General features: G+C 39.0%; 1 protein-coding gene across 1 annotated transcript in view; it reads right to left on the reverse strand.

Moving 5' to 3' along the window:
• CCDC170 (coiled-coil domain containing 170) overlaps nt 1–20,026 on the reverse strand; it is a 110,287-nt gene extending 90,261 nt beyond the window's left edge. The window contains exons 1-3 of the mRNA XM_056563360.1: nt 19,778–20,026; nt 13,765–13,841; nt 3,128–3,155 (exon numbers count right to left, since the gene is read on the reverse strand). Coding sequence (XP_056419335.1) covers nt 3,128–3,155; nt 13,765–13,841; nt 19,778–19,921 — 249 coding nt within the window. The 5' untranslated portion in view covers nt 19,922–20,026. The remainder of the gene's footprint in view (nt 1–3,127; nt 3,156–13,764; nt 13,842–19,777) is intronic.
• Between the last annotated feature and the right edge of the window lie 543 nt (nt 20,027–20,569).

Raw genomic sequence — 20,569 nt, forward strand, 5'->3', positions numbered from 1 at the left:
ATGCATGTTGTATTACATGGCGCCTGTTGCGCTGTATGTGTTTGTGTTGTAACACTTTTCCCTTTTTCCTGCGGACCTGCGTGTCTGCTGAGTTTTGTATAATAACCATATGTCCTTTTTTTTCCAATAAACAAAGTGTTGAAAAAAAAAAAAGGGAGCACACTAGGGACGACTGACGTGGAAAAGGACTTGGGAGTCTTAGTTAATAGTAAATTTAGCTGTAGTGACCAGTGTCAGGCAGCTGCTGCCAAAGAAAATAAAATCATGGGGTACATCAATAGGGGCATAGATGCCCACGACAAGGAAATAATTCTACCGCTGTAAAAATCACTAGTCAGATCACACATGGAATACTGTGTACAGTACTAGGCACCAGTGTACAAGAAAGATATAGTGGAGCTGAAGAGGGTTCAAAGACGGGCAACCAGAGTAATACGGGGAATGGGAGGACTACAGTACCCAGAAAGATTAGCAGAATTGGGGTTATCTAGTTTAGAAAAAAGAAGGCTTAGGGGGAACCTAATAACTATGTATAAATATATCAGGGGGCCATACAGAGATCTCTCCCATGATCTATTTATACCCAGGACTGTATCTATAACAAGGGGGCATCCTCTACCTCTGGAGGAAAGAAGGTTTCTACACCAGCACAGACGGGGGTTCCTTACTGTAAGAGCAGTAAGACTGTGGAATTCTCTGCCTGAGGAGGTGGTCATGGTGAACTCTGTAAAAGAGTTCAAAAGGGGTCTGGATGCATTTTTGGAGAATAATAACATCACTGATTATGGATACTAGATTTATAGGGACAGAACGTTGATCCAGGGATTTATTCTGACTGCCTTTTTACCTCTAGTATGAGGGTTTTTTGCCTTCCATCTGGATCAATTCTGTAGGGACTCATTAGGGTTATAGGTTGAACTTGATGGACTCTGGTCTTTTTTCAACCATATGAACTATATATATGAACTATATATAACATATGTTACTATGTTACTAAGTATGCTATTCTTTCAGTTATAATGATGGACACTACGATGGAACCACAACAAAACCAGACTGTACAGTTGTTGTCTGTTTTTCAACTAGCTGGGCACTGTTTTTATGTTTTTTTCTATAATGAAACTTTGTACTTTATGGTGCAAAAATATTACTTTTATAGGTCTTTATTAAAATATTGATCTCCTTTTTATCTACAGCCTGTGCAGTTGCCCTCCAAGGATTTTCTCCCCCAATACACAATCTGAAAGATATTTGTTATCTCTCTCCAAGTAACAGCTAAATGGTAGGACATTTTAATTAAGACTATTTAAAAAGGTGCTTCATTTGCCTTAAATGGGCACTCTTGTGAAAATAAACTTTTAATGACGGCTTATCTGAAAATAAAAATGTTTATAATATATTTGTTTTAAAAAAAATATGTTGTTTTATATGTTTTTTTTTTTTTTTACTTTGAAATCCCGGCCACTAGGGGTCTCCCTACTGGTCCAGACTGCATTTTTACCCCCTTGCACGCCCTGCATTTTCACCCCCTTGGGCGGAGGCAGGAGTCCAAACTCAGGATATGCAGTCTGGACCAACTCTCCCTATAGCTCACGCTCTGCCTGTATATGAAACAGGCAGAGAGCGAGCTCTGTGCACGGGCGCACACCCAATTTGCCTGTCCCTGCCCCCTGCCTCTGCTTCCTGATACACTGAGGCCGCAGTGCGTGCCACCCTCAGTGCAGCAGCGCACAGGGATAGAGAGAGGAGGCAGCATAGATAAAGAAGGGTGGAAGTGATTTCTGGCAGGCTTCAGATGATTTTGCGCCTGCTGGGCCACTCTCCCTTCCTCCCTCACAGAGGTCCCGGTGACTGAGCAGGCTGACAGGCCTGAAATAAGGTTAAAAAAAAGGCTATTTTTAATGTTAAAAAAAAAAGGCAGCGTTAGTGTCTACAGGAGTCAGGGAGAGATGGTGAGGGGAGGGGATAAGATGTCAGATCGCCGGGGTTCCGCTGCTGGGGACCCCAGGGATCGCTGCAGCAGCACCGCGCTATCATTGCGCTCTGCACGTAATGACAGGCAATACAGGGGCCGGAGCATCGTTACGTCACGGCTCCGCCCCTCATGACGTCAAGGCCCGCCCCCGTCAATACAAGTCTATGGGAAGGGGACGGGCCGTGATGTCATGAGGGGCGGAGCCATGACGTCACGCTGCTCCGGCCCCTGTATCGCCCGTCATTACGCACAGAGCGAACTCGCTCTGTGCAGTAATGCTGGCGGGGTGCCGCAGCGGCGATCCTCGGGGTCCCCAGCAGCGGGACCGCGGCGATCTAACATCTTATCCCCTATCCTTTGGATAGGGGATAAGATGCCAGGGGTGGAATACCCCTTTAAGTGCAGATAGTGACATGGCATAGTAATTCAATTTTAAATCTTTGCATTTTTAGTTTTCCACAAATAAATACTGTCACCCATAAAAAGTCTATATAAGTTTATATCTTTCATACTTTCCCTCCTCCTACTTTCCTCCCTATGACTGATAGGTCCATATTAACATGCACAGATAAGGCAGTAAAAAAGCAAGATTTCTGTTTTGACTATATCAACAACATTTACGAAAGAAAGTGTTCTCTTTCAACTCATCATTCAATACTAAGCAATAATTATCTCATAATAGATTAAACAATTTAAAGATGTTGTCCATTGATTTTTTTTTTTTTAATCAATGTGCCCAGGCTGCAAAATAAAACAAAAAAGCTTCTACTCACCTCCCTTGCTCCTTTGTAGTCTTCGGTATCAGCACTAGGTCTCCACCGTGCTGCACTTCACAGAGCTGCAGATGCCATGTCACATCGATGCTCAGCCATTTACTGGCCACGGCAAAGTCCCTCCTACTCAGTGAATGGCTAAGCAGCGACTTGGCGTGTCGTCTGCAGTTTCGTGAAGTGCAGTATGGCAGAGACCAGGTGCGAATACTGGAGCCTACAAAACAGGGTGGGGGGGGGGAAGCTTTTTAATTTTATTATGCAGTATGGGCACATTGATTAAATAAAAAAATCAGTAGACAACCTCTGACTCAAATTGCTGGCTGTTCCTTACTGAGCAGATGTTAACAGTTTCAGAGAACATAAGAGGACATTTTCTTACCTTCAGTCGTTCTGCTCTGTTTTTGCTTCTGAAACACAATAAGATATGCATGTAAACAATATACACAATCTTAATGATATCATCTTAATTGTAACAGTATTGTGTACCTTTGTTCCTTGCAGTGTTTACATTACTAGAAGTATCTTAAGGCACTCCTGTATGGAGTCGTGCTTAGGTAGTGTTTTAAAGGGGTTGCCTTGCAAAGACAGCCCCACTGTTTGTATCTGATAATGCAGCTCAGCTCCATTGAAGTGACTGGGACTGAGCTACAATATTACCTACAACTTTTTAACAGAAGTGTGTATTTTTGCAAAAAAAGAAGCAGCATTTTTATAATGCAGGACAATTCCTTTTAATAAGATTTATAATAAAAAAAACAATGCTAAAATTAAGTTTATGTGGGCTGAATGATGCTTCTGAAATCAAGTAAAAGGATATGTCAATGTCATTCCAGAAAGGCTCTCTGATTTATTGGTTTTCTTTCTGAAGCAGTGCCCACACATGCTACCAGAAGGGCTACAGGTGTAGCTGTAAGCACCCCTTTAAAAATGGTCTCAATTAAAGATTTTCTACCATTTAGCTGCTACTCAAGAAGGGAACATGAGTTACATATCAGCTCAAAGAGTAAATGGGAGAGGGACAATTGAGGACAGTTCACACAGGCTGAAGAAAGAAAAGAGCAGATACAAGACAGTTTGTAGGAAAGAATCATATATGTTGTATATAATTATTAAATATAAATACAGCTCATACAGTAAGCTGCAGAGGCTGTAGAAGCAAAAGGTAAGCAAAAATAGTTTTAATAAAGACCTACTGAAAAAGTGCTTTCGAACAATAATAAGAACAATGCAAGAATAAAAGAGCATTGTATACATGACCTAACTTAATGTGTTACTGTCAACACAGACATATCAAAAGTTTAGTTCGGTCGGGGTCTCCATGCTCCCTTCAATGGTTATATATATAGCAAAATGAGCCTATTTAATGTCTCATTAAACGAGTGCCAGATCTAAGAGATTAGCGCATGTACGGAATATTAATATTACAGTTCCTATCACTACTCCTATTGCATAGACCAAATACCCTTACCCTCTAAGTGGCTATTTTGTCACCAGAACATTGTAGTACACTATTTTATGCCTTGTGATTGAATACCAGACAGCTTTATGTGTTTTGTCCATTATTTGCTTTTCAATAAAATGTATAAAAATTAAATAGACTGCACTATATCTACGGTATATATGGAATCTTGTATTAGCCTATAGGTAACATGCCAATGTATGGTGCAAGTTACAAGCACGTCATGAGCTGTTCAATTGCTTTTCATGATATTGCCTTTAAAAAGATCCCAATATATCCCCATGGGTGATAGATGCGGTAAACATATGCCTAACAATAGCATACATTACCTACAGGCTGCAATGGCCTCTTTTTAACAGATAAGTTATACAAAGGCTCACATGTATAAGATAAAGCAGATCCTATAGTACTAATTCTATATTACTCTATAGGTTGTATATCCCACTGTTTAGCATCCATCAAAGCCTTTGTTTACTGCATACATCATGAGCTCACCCTGGTATTAATATTAAATGGAAGCCAACAATTTAGAGAAAATTCAGCCTTACTTATCTCAGTTCCAATACATAATCCAGCTTCTTTTATTTAGCAACATTTTCGACTACATTTGTTATATTGTCAAATCGTACTAATAAAATTCAAGTTATAAGAACAATAATTGTTATAAACAATAGTAAAACACTAGAGAACTTCAGCCATTCACATTATTTTATACATTTTTTGAACAGTAATATACCGATATTCTCCATCTTAATTCTGCACAGGTATGAAACTTTTCCATCATTTATACATAAATGAGAATATTACCAATTATGCAGTGACAATTCCTTAATTAAAACTGTAAATGAAATATTATCCGTTCCATGACCTGTCATTGTGCCCAGAATGCTAATTTCTCTTTCCTAATCAATTATGATTAGGGTCTTCTGACCTCAATTAAGCCTTGCCAGCCTTGCTTCTATCAAAAGCTTCAGGTACTGTTCTGTATTATTTCCCATAACGCGAATAATTGCCTTCACTTTATTTAGTCTCTATAAATCTGTAAGTTGTAACCAAGGAACAATCTTCAGAAGTGGTCATTGATCCATAGGCTAATCATTTATGTAAAGGTTTCTATAACCCAAGCTGTAAATACTGCTTGAGTGAGACCTATGCACCAAAAGGTTGCTGTTTTCGTTTATGTGCTCCATTACAAAACAGTAAATTATCATATTGGACTATTTTGCACTTTTGACTGCTCAGGTGGAACCCACCCTCTAAGCAGCATGTGTGTTCACACGGCAGAAATTCTGATGCAGCAGAGCCCCATTGTTTTCAATGGGATTTTGCTGAACTGTGAAATCCTGATTCCGGCGTCTGCAAAAACATGTTCAATGTTTCTGTAGAATCTGCATGGAAATGCATTACCGTCTATGACAGCACATTTACGAGCAGTCCTGTGCAGACATTCTGCCGCAAGGGCATGGCCTTAGGTCTGTTACATGAATTAATTATAAGAGGTTTCTGTACTCTTTGCACTCTTTGTAATGCTCCTTAAAGGGGTACTCCCCTGGAAAACATGTTTTTTTAAATCAACTGGTGCCAGAAAGATTTGTAAATTACTTCTATTTAAAAATCTTAATCCTTCTAGTACTTATCAGCTTCTATTTGCTCCACAGGAAGCCATTTTCTTTTTGAATTTCCTTTCTGTCTGACCACAATGCTCTCCGCTTACACCTTACACCCCATAGCAAACCTCTCCTGCTCCAGACAGTTCCAAAAATGGACAGAGGTGTAGGCAGAGAAAGAAAATAACTTCCTGTGGAGCAAATAGAAGCTGATAAGTACTGGAAGGATTAATATTTTTAAATAGAAGTAATTTACAAATCTGTTTAACTTCCTGGCACCAGTTGATTAAAAAAAAAAAGAGGTTTCCTGAGGGGTACCCCTTTAACTCCTTAAGAACTCAGAGTTTTTCCGTTTTTGCACTTTCGTTTTTTCCTCCTTACCTTTTAAAAATCATAACACTCTCAATTTTCCACCTAAAAATCCATATTATGGCTTATTTTTTGCATCACCAATTCTACTTTCCAGTGACATTAGTCATTTTACCCAAAAATTCACGGCGAAACAGAAAAAAAAATCATTGTGCGTCAAAATCGAAGAAAAAACGCCATTTTGTAATTTTGGGGGCTTACGTTTCTATGCAGTGCATATTTTGGTAAAAGTGACACCTTATCATTATTCTGTAGGTCCATACGGTTAAAATGATACCCTACTTATATAGGTTTGATTTTGTAGTACTTCTGGAAAAAATCATAACTACATGCAGGAAAATTTATATGTTTAAAAATGTCATCTTCTGACCCCTATAACTTTTTTATTTTTCCACGTACAGGGCGGTATAAGGGCAATTTTTTGCACCGTGATCTGAAGTTTTTAACGGTACCATTTTTGTTTTGATCGGACTTTTTGATCACTTTTTATTCATTTTTTAATTAATTATATATTTTTATAGTTCGGACATTTACGCACGCGGCAATACCACATATGTTTATGTTTTTTTTTATTTACACTGTTTTATTTTTTTAATGGGAAAAGGGGGGTGATTCAAACTTTTATTAGGGAAGGTGTTAAATGACCTTTATTAACATTTTTTTTTTACTTATTTTTGCAGTGTTATAGGTCCCATAGGGACCTATAACACTGCACACACTGATCTCCTATGCTGATCACTAGCGTGTATTAACACGCCTGTGATCAGTGTTATCGGCGCTTGACTGCTCCTGTCTGGATCTCAGGCACGGAGAAGTCATTCGGCGATCGGACAGCAAGGAGGCAGGTAAGGGCCCTCCCGGTGTCCTGTAAGCTGTTTGTCTGTATTGCTCCTTGTAGGCAGATATGGTGGTGGACTGGGTGGTATTGGACCAGATGGACTATGTGGTAACACATCAGATAGTCTAGCTTACATCTTTTACAGCAAACAGCTCATAGGCTGTGATTTACATGCAGAAGGAGGAGGCAAGCAGTTATAAGTGACAGAAATGCCAAGCACTTGAGGCAATGGAACTGGCCCTCTAGGTATTTGTTTCTCATTTGCTTCATGCACAAGTTCCCAAATTTAAAGGTAGGACTGTGAAGCTCCCTTAACCTCTGCCTGGCACTGTGGTTAACTACACTATGTGATTGGCTACACTATGTGGTATCACTGTGGCAGCCTGAAATGCACAGAGAGGTAAAGTCTGGGGTCCTAGGAACACCTTTATTCCAAGCACATAAAACTTTGCGGTTTTAGCTCATATGCAAGTCTTTGTTAAGCACATAAGCCTGGTATACTTGACAAAATCTCTTATATAGGTCGAATCATTGCAAATTCTTATGTGCATGGAATAAAGATGTAAGTGTATTTTTGACCAGCAACTTTTCCTTTTTTCTTATTTAAGGCCAGTTTGCTGCCAGTGCTGTTTTTCAATGTATGTGGGACTCATTGATAGTGTTTTCCGGTTTTCTAACATCTGCATTTATTTGCCTAGAAATCTCCCTGGACATTTTTGTGCTGCTGGATTTGCATAGATGTAATGGTTATGTGAAACCATTTGACTGATTACCTTTAACTCTTCCCATGCATCTGTAAGCCTTTGGTGCCCATATCTCTGTCACTGGTTCATAAGTTGTCCTTCCTTGGACCACTTCTGGTAGCTACTAACCATTGTATGATGGAAATACCCCCCAAAAAATTATATTTTGGACATGCTTTGACTCAGTCATCTAGGTATCATAATCTAGCCCTTGACAAAGTCACTCAGATCCTTACACTTGTTCATTTTTATTGCTACATTATTTTTTTTTTTAAATTACTTGACTGCTCCATTGCTACCTTATTTATCCCATTCCTTGCTGGGAGAATTGTAACAAAATATATATTTCATGGTGTATAATGCCTAATAAAGAAGTGCTCCAAGCACTCCATTTTTTTCTTGCATGTCACCATGACTAGTTCAACAGTACTAACTGTTTCATTCAGGAACAGCAGCATCCTTACATTTCATTTCTGTAACTGGGAAAATCAATGTTTAGTGTGTCCGTGGTCTGTCCTGGGTCAGCTGATTTCTTGTGAACTACTTAATGAACTACATCATCACCTATCAGATGTCTTCTGGCTGCTAACAGACCCCTCCCTTTCACACCCAGCTATATCTGTATACTTCTGCTATCTCTATGGGATCAGGATATATAGTAGTCATACATCTCTTCTGAGACTGTATTCACATATTGCATTCTTGATGAATTTTTTAGAGTTTTTGCTGGGAGTATGGCAAAATCATACTATTTTACTACAACTGCATAAAGTCTGGTAAAAGAGCATCCTTTTTACTGTGATTTTGGAAAATCACAGCAGAAATCTGGCCAAGACATGGTAAAAACTATACAAAAATGCAGTAAAAATGCAACAAGTGAACATAGTCTGACTTCAAATAAAACACCTAAATTATAGATCACATTACTTTCACCTCATGGCAACATTTCTCTAAAATAACACACTATAAATAAGAAAACACATCAAAACTATACTGACTCCAACCCACTTATAAATCTTAGCGATTTAGGCTGCTGTTGTCTAGGCAGGTGATAGATAGATCATCAGGTGTTCTCATTAAATGGGCTACTCCTGTGGAAAAAAAAAATCATGTGGTGTCAGAAAGTTATAGAGATTTGTAAATTAATTCTATTTAAAAAGCCTTCTAGTGCTTATCAGCTGCTGTTCCAGAGGAAGTTGTGTAGTTTTCTCCAGTCTGACCACAGTGCTCTTTGCTGGCACCTCTGTCCATGTCAGAAACTGTCTCAAGCAGGAGATGATTGCTCTGGGAATTTGCTTTTACTCTGGACAGTTCATGACATGGACGGAGGTGTCAGCAGAGAGCACTTTGGTCAGACTGAAAAGAACTACACAACTTTCTTTGTAGTATACAGCAACTGAAAAGTACTGGAAGGATTAAGATAGATGTAATTTACACATTTGTTTAACTTTCTGGCACAAGCTGATTTGAAAAAATGTGTTTTCCACAAGAGTACCCCTTTAACCTGTTGGGGACGGAGGGCATACCTGTACACCCTGCGCCCACTCCCTTTCTATAACGAGGGGCCATGCCGTGGCCCCACGTCATAGCGGGTCGGGCCCAGCCTCTAACAACGGCCGGGACCCGTGGCTAATAGCATGCGGCACTGATCGTGGTTCCGCGTGCTATTAACCCTTTAAACGCAGCTTTCAGAAATGAACACCGCATCTAAAGTGAAAGTAAACAAATGCCGGTTAGCTCAGGGGGCTTTTCAGGATTGCCGCGGCAAAATCGCGGCATCCCGAACAGCTGTAGGACAGCAGGAGGGTCCCTTACCTTCCTCCTCGCTGTCCGATCGCCGAATGACTGCTCAGTGCCTGAGATCCAGGCATTAGCAGTCAAGCGGCAGGGTCATTGATCAATGGTTTCCTATGAGAAACCATTGATTAATGTAAAAGATCAGTGGGTGGGAGCTATAACATTGCATAAAAAAGTTTGAAAAAAGTTAAGAAAGATCATTTAACCCCTTCCCTAATAAAAGTTTGAATCACCCCCCTTTTCCCATTAAAAAAAAAACTAGTGTAAATAAAAATAAACATATGTGATATCACCACTTGCGGAAATGTCCGACTTATAAAAATATATCGATAATTAAACCTCATGGTCAATGGAGTACGAGCAAATAAAAATTCCAAGTCCAAAATTGTGTATTTTTGGTCACTTTTTATATCATGAAAAAATGAATAAAAAGCGATCAAAAAGTCTGATCAATACAAAAATGTTACTGCTAAAAACTTGAGCCCTAATACCACCCCGTAGGCAGAAAGATAAAAAAGTTATAGGTGTAAGAAGATGACAATTTTAAACGTATACATTTTCCTGCATGTAGTTATGATTTTTTCCAGAAGAACAACAAAATCAAACCTATATAAGTTGGGTATCTTTTTAATCGCATGGACCTACAGAACAAAGAGAAGGTGTCATTTTTACTGAAAAATGTACTGCCTAGAAACGGAAACCCCCAAAATTTACAAAATGGCATTTTTTCTTCAATTTTGTCGCACAATGATTTTTTTCCATTTCGCCATAAATTTTTGGGTAAAATGACTGATGCCATTACAAAGTAGAATTGTTGGCGCAAAAAATAAGCCCTCATATGGATTTTTAGGTGCAAAATTGAAAGGGTATGATTTTTAAAAGGTAAGGAGTAAAAAATGAAAGTGCAAAAACGGAAAAACCCTCCGTCACCAAGGGGTTAAGGCACTGATGATACACCACCCCTCTCTCTGCAAAGCCAGAGGATTCATGAGAAATTAAAGCAGCATTACAAAATATTTTCAGTGATGAAGCTGTTGTCAGGATTGCTAAAAACCCCTGCATGCCTAAAACAGTTAAGCACAATGTATACACAAGAACCTCTATTTTCTTACAATACCCTAAATAAACAACACAATGTAAACATAAAAATATCTTAGTGCTTCTTTCAAGTAAATGTGCCCTCTAGATTTCTTACCGATTAGCACCAGATACTGAAATGGGTTATTTTTTGCAATCTGTTTTTAGTTTCTCATTTTATTTTTTACTTAAAGTACATTATTATGGGGGGCAGCCATCTTGCCTGAGCTGATTTTAACAGTATTTGGTGATATGCTTCACTGAAAGCCCTATCAATGCAATGAATATGTTTAAACCCTATTCTTTGTATATGTGAGGTTTGTAACCATGCTCTGTGACCTGTGCATCTTATAAAGGGGAGGTGAAACTGAGCTGCTATTGTCTAGTCTATGTCCTGGTGTCACTTATTACTGTAATGCTGTACAGATCACTTTAGGCAAACTCCTCCTTATCACATACAGAAAAGGACATGCTTAACCTGTTGGGGACGGAGGGCATATCTGTATGTCCTTGTCCCACTCCCCTTCTAAGACGCGCGCTTAGGAGCTGAGGGCGGGTCATAGCGGATCGGTTCCGGCGGCTATCTCATAGTCTAGGACCCTATTGCGGTGATGCCAGGAGTAACCCCTTAGATGCGGCGATCAAAGTTGATCCGGCATCTAAAGTGAAAGTAAAAGTATCCTGGCAACTCAGTCAGGCTGTTTGGGACCTCTGCGGTGAAATCGCACAGCAGAGCGCCGATAACACTGATCAATGCTATGCTATGGCATAGCATTGAACAGTGTATGCAGTCAGAAAATTGGATGTAATAGTCCCGTATGGGGACTAAAAAATGGTGTCAAAAAAGTAAAAAAAAAAAAAGTTAATTAATTAGATTTAACCCCTTGCCTAGTAAAATTTTTAATCACCCCCCCCCCCCTTTTCCCATTTAAAAAAAATAAAATAAAAAAAAATAAACAAACATATGTGGTATCACCGCATGCGTAAATGTCTGAACTATAAAAATATAATTCAAATAAAGAAAAAAACAGACATGGTCGCACATCTACAACATGCACATGGGTCTAAGGCTTCTCATCAACATTCATTAAACTAAAAGGTCGTTGGTGTACTTTATGATCATGAAGTGCAAGCCCGCTAGCCACGTCACGGCCATCTGTAAGTAACAGGTCCCTAACATCCCTAGCATAAAATGTAACTGAGCGGCGACCACCACCACTACAACACCAGTGCCCACAGGGAGAACGGCCCACTGGCAGAGGAGCCCCAATGCCGCCCTAACCCGACCCTGGGCCTTGCTTCCTCACAGACAGATGCTGCACAGTGCAGCACCAGTGTGAACAGGTGTGAAAGCTCACTTACTGGTTCGGGCAGGAATGGGGCTGCCCTGCCAGGGGGCCATGTGGTCACTGCTGTTGCTTGTTTATACTTGCTCAGCACTCTGCCTCTCCCCCTCAGCCCAGGCCTATATAAATTGGCAGGAAGTTGCATAGGGCCTTATTCTTTCTGACAGTCTCACAGTCTTTGACTTGGAGCACATGGTAACTGAGATTTGTGACCTGTTCACTCTGGTGCAGCACTGTGCGGCATCCATTGCTCCTGCGGCGCCATGTCTGTGCGGAGGCGCGGCCCAGGGTCTGGTTCAGGCAGCATTGGGGCTGCTCTGCCAATGGGCCATTCCCCCTGTGGACACTGGTGTTGCAGTGGTGGTGGTCGCCGCTCTGCGCAGTGCCATTTTATGCTAGGGATGTTAGGGACCCACTACTTAGCGGGCTTGCACTTCATGATCATAAAGTACACTAACGACCTGTTAGTTTAATAAATGTTGCTGAGAAGCATTGGATCAAGGTGCATGTTGTAGATGTGCGACCATGTCTGTTTTTTTTCTCTATTTGAATTCATAAAAATATAATGTTAATCAAACCGGACAGTCAATGGCGTACACGTAAAAAAAATAGTTAAAATTGCATATTTTTGCTCACTTTGCATACCCTAAAAAAGGTATAAAAAACGATCAAAAAGGCCCATGAAAAAAAAATGGTACAGATAAAAACTTCAGACCACAGCACAAGAAATGAGCCCTTATATAGCTCCATATATGGAGGGAAAAAAAAGTTATAGGGGTCAAAAGTGAACAATTTTAAACATTCTAATTTTCATCCACAAAGTTATAATTTTTTTTAAACAAGTAAAACAAAATCTGATTCATCTATTTTTTTCATCACTAAAACAAAATCAAACCTATATAAATTTGGGTATTATTCTAATTGTATGAACCTACAGAATGAATATAAGATGTCATTTTTACAGAAAAGTGCACTGCGCAGAATCAAAAGCCCCCAAAAGTTATAAATGGTGCTTTTTTTTAAATTTTCCTCACAAATATTTATTTTCTGGTTTTGCCGTAGATTGACAGTAATACAAAGTAAAATTGGTGGCGCATAAAACAAGCCCTCAAATGGGTCTGGAGGTAGAAAATTGAAAGTGCTATGATTTTTAGGAGAGAAGGGAAAAATGTAAGTACAAAAATGAAAAATGGCTCCATCCTCAAAGGGTTAATATTAGCCACAGTATCCAGGGATTTCAGGATTATGTTATAACATACGGTAGATAGTAAAATGAAAAATTGGAAATAATATGACCAAAAGTTCTTGAAAAATATGTTTAAAGGGAAATTGACAGAATATCAGAATATACAGGTGGTTAGTGTGGTTGATCCTGAGTAAAACAATGTATTCCCATTTTGTTCAGCCATTACAAGATATAGCACAATCTTGCAATATGCAAATGAACATGGATTTAAAGCCTATCTGCACCTCTGACATCGCCTCCTGGATGCTGTTTGCCCTGCCCTGCCTATCAAGGAATATTGATGAGCAGGGCAGCACAAACGGGACCCAAGAGATGGCATCATTGGGGTTGATTCATCTCTAAGTTTCCCTTTAACATAAAAACTTTAAATGCATACAGTATAGAGTTTTCTTTCATAAAGACTTTTTTTCACAATGTCTCTATGTGAATGCACAAAGGTTTTCACATACCCCTATAATGGCATGACAAGGATTTTAAATTAGCTTTAGTAACCATTATTGTTGATTTGTAACACTACCAATACCTAAATCTTACCGCTTTGTACTTCTGCCTCCTATTGGCTCATTACTGAGATCACCATTTCTTCGAAGAGAGTTATAGTAATCTTGCCCCTAAGAAAAAAAGCAATATTAATGTTTGCATACCGTATTAAAAGGTTCTAAAATTAAAAAAGCGCATAATTATTATCTAGAGTATAAATGACGATCCCAGTAGGAGATAGCTGCCATTATAAAAATTCTTGAGTCTTAAAGAAAGCCATAAGTACCATTATTATTTACAGTAGTTTGCCATTCAAGAAATTCTTGAAGCTTAGGCACTGTCAGATTCAAAATATTTTTATATGTTGTATATCTTGATAAAACATTAACCTTTCCAATATACTTCATGAGAAAATTGTATTTCCTTTTTATAGAAATCATGGCCTTTAAAAAAAAAAAAAAAAAACACTAGGGGTCCCCATACCATCCAGAATATAATCCTGTACAGCTGCAGCATCATCTTTGTCCAAGCTGAAACACAGGCTGGGACAAAGTCCAGTAAGTGAGGTCAAAGCTAGCACTCTTCTATGCTCACTCTTGTCATATCAGCCTACAGCATGAAAGCAGGGAGGAGAGTGTTACAGAGTAGCCTGCAGTAATTGGATGAAGAGACTCAGCAGACACAGGAAGGAAGATGAGTCATACAGAGTGAGGGACACACCCCTCCAAAACACAGAATGACAAACCAAGTGAGCAATAAATAAATGGTGCTTGTGAGAGAAATATAGATGGTAGAAATATACACAGAAAAATTATTTATGCATGGTTAGGATTAGGTACTGAGAAACATATAAACTTTATTTTTTGTGTGTGTGGTATATGACATGTACTCTTTAAAGAACTCCATAAATACAATTGTTATTTACGGCGCAGTTGTCTGGGCCTTAACGCACATCACCTTATATTTACAACACATGCATGCTCTGAAGCTAAGCTCGTTTCATATACATTGAATGACAGCTGCTATCAGCAGCAGTCATTTATCGCTGGTCACCAACACACCAATGTCGGTAATTAATCCCTTAAATGCTGTGATCATAGCATTTAAGAGGTTTAGTGACAGAGGCAGCTCTTATCACCTCTCCAATCAGCACCCTCACAATGTCCAGATTTATCAAATTGTGTGAGAGAAAAAGTGGAGGGATTTTTCCACATCAACCAATCACAGCTCAGCTAATGAGCTCTGGTAAAGTGAAAGCTGAGCTGTGATTGGTTGCTGTTGGGAATTCACTCCACTTTTTCTCTCACACAGTTTGATAAATCTGGGCCAACGTGACTTCAGGGTGTCAACTGGTTGTTATGGCAGCTAGGCGCCTTTTGAAGGCCATGAGCTGATCTTCTAATAGAGTCTGCCTCAAGCAGAGTCTACTAGCAGAGCGTCAATGTAACTTATCAGTATTATACATTGACAAAGCATTGATCAGTATAAGCAATCTAATGATTGCTTATAAAAGTCCACTTAGGAAACCTAAAAAATGTATTTAAAAAAATGTATTCTTAATAAAATAAAAAATTTAACAAAAATGAAAATTATAGCATGCAAATTTGTCCAAACTATTCAAATATGGTGTTACTGATCAAGCACAGTGAAACAAAAAAGTGCCAGAATTACAGATTTTTCTCACATCATATATCATTAAAAAATTATATAAAAATACACCAGAATGGTACCAATAAATTTGAAGATCAAAGTGTAACAAAATTAGCCCTCAAACAGCCCAATGGACAAAAAAAAAAGTTATAAGGGTGATCATTTTGTACAAAAATAGTAGTAAAATACTACATAGCTATGTAAACATCGGTATAGTCGTAATTATACTGACCTACGGAATAAAGATAATATGTCAGTTATACTGTAAAATGCAGTGCAAAAAAATCAACACACCCCCTCCCCCCAAATAGTACATTTTAAGTTGTTTATTTTTATTTTATTTTATTTTTTCAATTTAACACTACAAAAATTTTTTTTTTTTTTTGCTGTAAAAAAAATAAGCCTTCATATGGCTCTGTAGATGGAAAAAAAATAAAAAATAATGGCACTGTTAATGTCCACGAGTAGACCAGATTTTAACCTGTTGAGGACCAAGGGCGTATCTGTACATCCTGGGTCCCTTTCCTTTCTTTAACGCGGGGCCGCGCTGTCATAGCTGGTCGGGCCTGGCCTCTAACAACGGCTGCTATTAACCCTTTTGAGGCGGCATTCAAAGTTGATCGCCACGTCTAAAGTGAAACTAAACTACCCCCGGCTAGCTCAGAGGGCTGTTCGGGACGTCCGCGGTGAAATCGTGGCATCACGAACAGCTGTAGGGCACGATGAGGGTCCCCTTACCTGCCTCCTGGTGTCCGATCGCCGAATGACTGCTCAATGACTGATGTCATTGCAAAGTAGAATTGGTGGTGCAAAAAATAAGCCATCATATGAAATATTAGGTGCAACATTGAAAGAGTTATGATTTTTTTAAAGGTAAGGAGGAAAAAATGAAAGTGCAAAAACAGAAAAACCCCTTAAAGGGGTACTCCGGTGGTCAACGTGTTATTCCGTTTTTGACTTACCCTATTTGTTTTGTTTCATTTCTATTCTTGTTGTTTAGCCTACTCTATTTCCGTTCTTTGTTGTCTTTTTATCCCCCACTTTGTTTTCCTGTCTTTGCTTCTATTTCCTGTTTCTTGCTGTGCTGAAAACTACATATCCCAGCATGCCACGCTGGTTTGGGGCGGCTCCCTTTTTTTTTTTTGTTCCGCCCTCTACCCACCCTACTATTTTCCCGGGTCAGCCCCCTTATACACAGCACACTAATATAATCAGCCTTGGTTGGGATACACTGGCATAGTATGCTAGTGTGCCTCCAGCTAGTATGCCTCCAGCTGTTGCAAAGCTACAACTCCCAGCATGCCCTGACAGACTTTGGACATGCTAGGAGTTGTAGTTTTGCAACAGCTGGAGGCACACTGGTTGGGAAGCACTGGTGTAACATGATGTGTATGCTGAATAGGCTAGAACAGTGTTTCCCAACCAGTGTGCCTCCAGCTGTTGCAAATCTACAACTCCCAGCATGCCCAAAGTCTGTCAGGGCATGCTGGGAGTTGTAGCTTTGCAACAGCTGGAGGCACACTAGCTGGAGGCACACTAGCATACATACACACAACAGGGACTACAACTCCCAGCATGTGACATTCAGTAGTCCCCCCTCCCCCTTCACATATAGAGATCATTCCCAGTATGAGATTTATTCCCCTGCAGTCCATACATCCCCAGCCCGTGCACCTTCTCATCCTTCCCTTCAGATAACACTTATCTTCTCTTTGTTCCTTCTCCTGTGCAGACTTGCATCCTTAGAATACAGAGCAGGGGGGAGGGGAGGGGAGGAGCTGTGTACTCAGCTGGATGAGATGAGGGGCGCGGCTTATTTTCTTATGCAGACAGAGAAAAAAAAAAGCTATGACATCTTGTCCACAACAAACTCAGAACTGTGGACAACAGTAAAAGAAAACCCTCTGAACTACAGAACTTCCTGCCCAACAAACAGGTAAGCAAAACACACACATGCTGCCAAAACATATAACACATGTATATTGCAAACAAACAAAACTTACAAAGAAGATACCATATAGTCAAAAAAATTAAAGGGGTATTCCAGGCAAAACCTTTTTTTATATATATCAACTGGCTCCAGAAAGTTGAACAGATTTGTAAATTACTTCTATTAAAAAATCTTAATCCTTCCAATAGTTATTAGCTTCTGAAGTTTTCTGTCTAACTGCTCAATAATGATGTCACGTCCCGGGAGCTGTGCATGATGGGAGAATATCCCCATAGGAACTGCACAGCTCCTGGGACGTGAGTCATCAGAGAGCAGTTAGACAGAAAACAACAACTCAACTTCAGAAGCTAATAACTATTGGAACAATTAAGATTTTTACAAATCTGTTTAACTTTCCGGAGCCAGTTGATATATAAAAAAAAAATTATTTTTGCGTTTTTGTTTTTTCCTCCTCGACTTCTAAAATCCATAACTCTTTTATATTTCCATTTACAGACCCATATAAGGGCTTGTTTTTTGCATGACCAATTGTACTTTGTAATAAAACCTCTCATTTTACCATAAAATGTACGGCGAACCCAAAAAAATATTTTTTAGGGAGGAAATTTAAATGAAAAACCACAATTTTGCATATTTTGGAGGGTTTAGTTTTCACACTGTACACTTTATGGTAAAAAATAACGTGTTCTTTATTCTGTGGGTCAATACGATTAAAATTATACCCATGGCTAGATACTTTTATATTTTTGTACCGCTTAAAAAAAATCTAAAACTTTTTGCACTAAATTAGTAATCTAAAATTGCTCTATTTGACCACCTATAACTTTTTCATTTTTCCGTGTATATGGCAATAAAATGTGACAAAAAAGCAGCATTTTTTTTAAAGTTTATGCCGTTCACCGTACGGGATCATTAACATTATATTTTTGATAGATCAGACATTTACGCACGTGGCGATACCAAATATCTCTATTTAAAAAATTATTTACGCTTTTTGGGGGTAAAATGGGAAAAATTTACAACTTTCATTTTTATTGGGGGAGGGGATTTTTCACTTTTTTTACTTTTTATTTTTACATTTTTCAACTTTTTTTTAACACTTTTTATGTCCCCATAGGTCCCCAATAAAAATGAAAATTGTCATTTGAAAATTGTCATTTGATTGCTAATACTGTTCAGTGCCATGCATAGGACATAGCACTGATCAGTATTATCGGTGATCTTCTGCTCTGGTCTACTCAATCTCAGACCAGAGCAGAAGACCCCAAGAGACGGATGGAGGCAGGTTAGGTGACCTCCGTCCGCCATTACAGATGATCGGATCGCTGCGGCAGCACTGCAGGCGATCCGATCATCTATGTTAACGTGCGCATTGCCGCAGATGCCCTGATCTGTACTGATCACGGCATCTGAGGGGTTAATGGTGGACATCCGCGCAATCGCGGATGTTGGCCATTACAGGCTGGTCCCCGTTTGCTGATAGCAGCCGGAACCTGCCGTGTATGACACGAGCACCGCTGCGATGCTCGCGGTAAATGTACGTCCTGGTACACGAAGTACCGCCAAGCCAGGACGTACATTTACGTCCGTGGTCGTTAAGGGGTTAAATACTTATGTCAATGCAATATTTAAGTTTTTCATTTTCAATAAGTTATCAAAGATTTCTAACATTCAGTTTGTCATTATTGGGTATTAAGTACAGAATAATAGGGAAAAACTTTAATTCAGCACAAGGCCACAACATAACAAAAGGTGAAAGGGTCTGAAGACTTACCAAATGCATTGTACATAGAGCTTTAAAGTGTTTGACTATTCAAAATTTTTATGTGCAAACGTTTTAGATATTTCATATTTGAGAAATGAGCCTACATTAAAAGAAAGCTCTAGATTATTGGTGCAGACGAAGTAGATATTACATTGTGTTTATTTGTTTATCACATATAATTGTTGATATTATTTCACAGTTACTGTTCATAGGAAACATTATAGTAAATAAAAATGTAGGTTTGCTTTATATCAAAGCAAAGACCTACTTGGAAAGTATAATAAAGTGTAGGATGACTTAGGCCCCTTTCACACTACAAAACTACTCTGTTTTAAAGATCCGTACAAAGTTCTGTCTGAAAATCAGCTGTAAAACGGCAGTTACAAAATCTTATACGGCTGTTAGAAAATCCCATTATAGTTTATGGGATTTTTCTAACCTGTTATTAATAACGGCTGTTATTTTGTGACGGAAGATAGTGACGGGAGAAATAGTGCATGCATGTATAGGATTTTGTAAATGCCGTTTTATAGCTGATTTTCAGATGGAACTTCGTACGGATCTTTAAAAAGGGGTAATTTTGTAGTGTGAAAGAAGCCTTAAAAGAAACTGCATCCCTGGAGAATAACATATAGATATTATTATATATCTGTAAAAAAAATACATAAAAATTACATATGAAAATATAAGTTTTGGGGTACCTCAGTATCACCTCGAGACAGAGTTGGAGACAGCGAGCGAAAGGCTGTATTGCTATTCACATCAATACGTTTGCTCCCATAGGCTGCTGGTATGCTGGATGGAGACGTAAGATTACTGTTATTGCTCAGACTGCTGTTACTCATCCTCAAGGGACTAGAACACAAGTTTTAAGGAAAAAGGGTAAGAAGTCCTGGATGTCTCTGTTGCCAGCTTGAAAGCAGAATTATGCTTCCAGCTACACCATTAGATTACAAATGTTACCAGGAGACATGGCTGCATAGCAACCTGAGTACACACAGGGCTGGGCTGTGCTTCTGAACAGGAGGGGTGTCACGGAATGGGAGTGAGTTAATGTCAGTACAACAATGAGACACAGGCTTACAGCACTCGAGAACAGTGTGGCAGAAATATCTAAAGGTTATAGAACAAACTTCTATTAAATGGTGTCTGCACATTAAGGTTAAGCACTGTGCATACATTTGTGCACTACATCATAATTGCATCATTTATTTTAGAAAATATAGAGAAAGTCAAGTTTTTTTGTTTTGTTTTTTTCTTCACATACAAATTTTCACTATTTAGGGCCCTTTCACACAAATCCGAAATGCTGCAGATTTTCCTGTTTCTGCAAATAAACCAGCAGTGGCAAATCTGCACCAGGTCTTTTGGATTTTAATGCAGTCATTTCAGATTGACTGCTAGCGTGGAGAATGTTATAAAAAAAAAATAGTGGGGCAGATTATCAAAACTGCATGATTTTTTTCCCCATAGCAGCCTATGAGCTCAACTAT

Source organism: Hyla sarda, chromosome 3 (assembly GCF_029499605.1).
Source record: "Hyla sarda isolate aHylSar1 chromosome 3, aHylSar1.hap1, whole genome shotgun sequence".
Taxonomy (NCBI): domain Eukaryota; kingdom Metazoa; phylum Chordata; class Amphibia; order Anura; family Hylidae; genus Hyla; species Hyla sarda.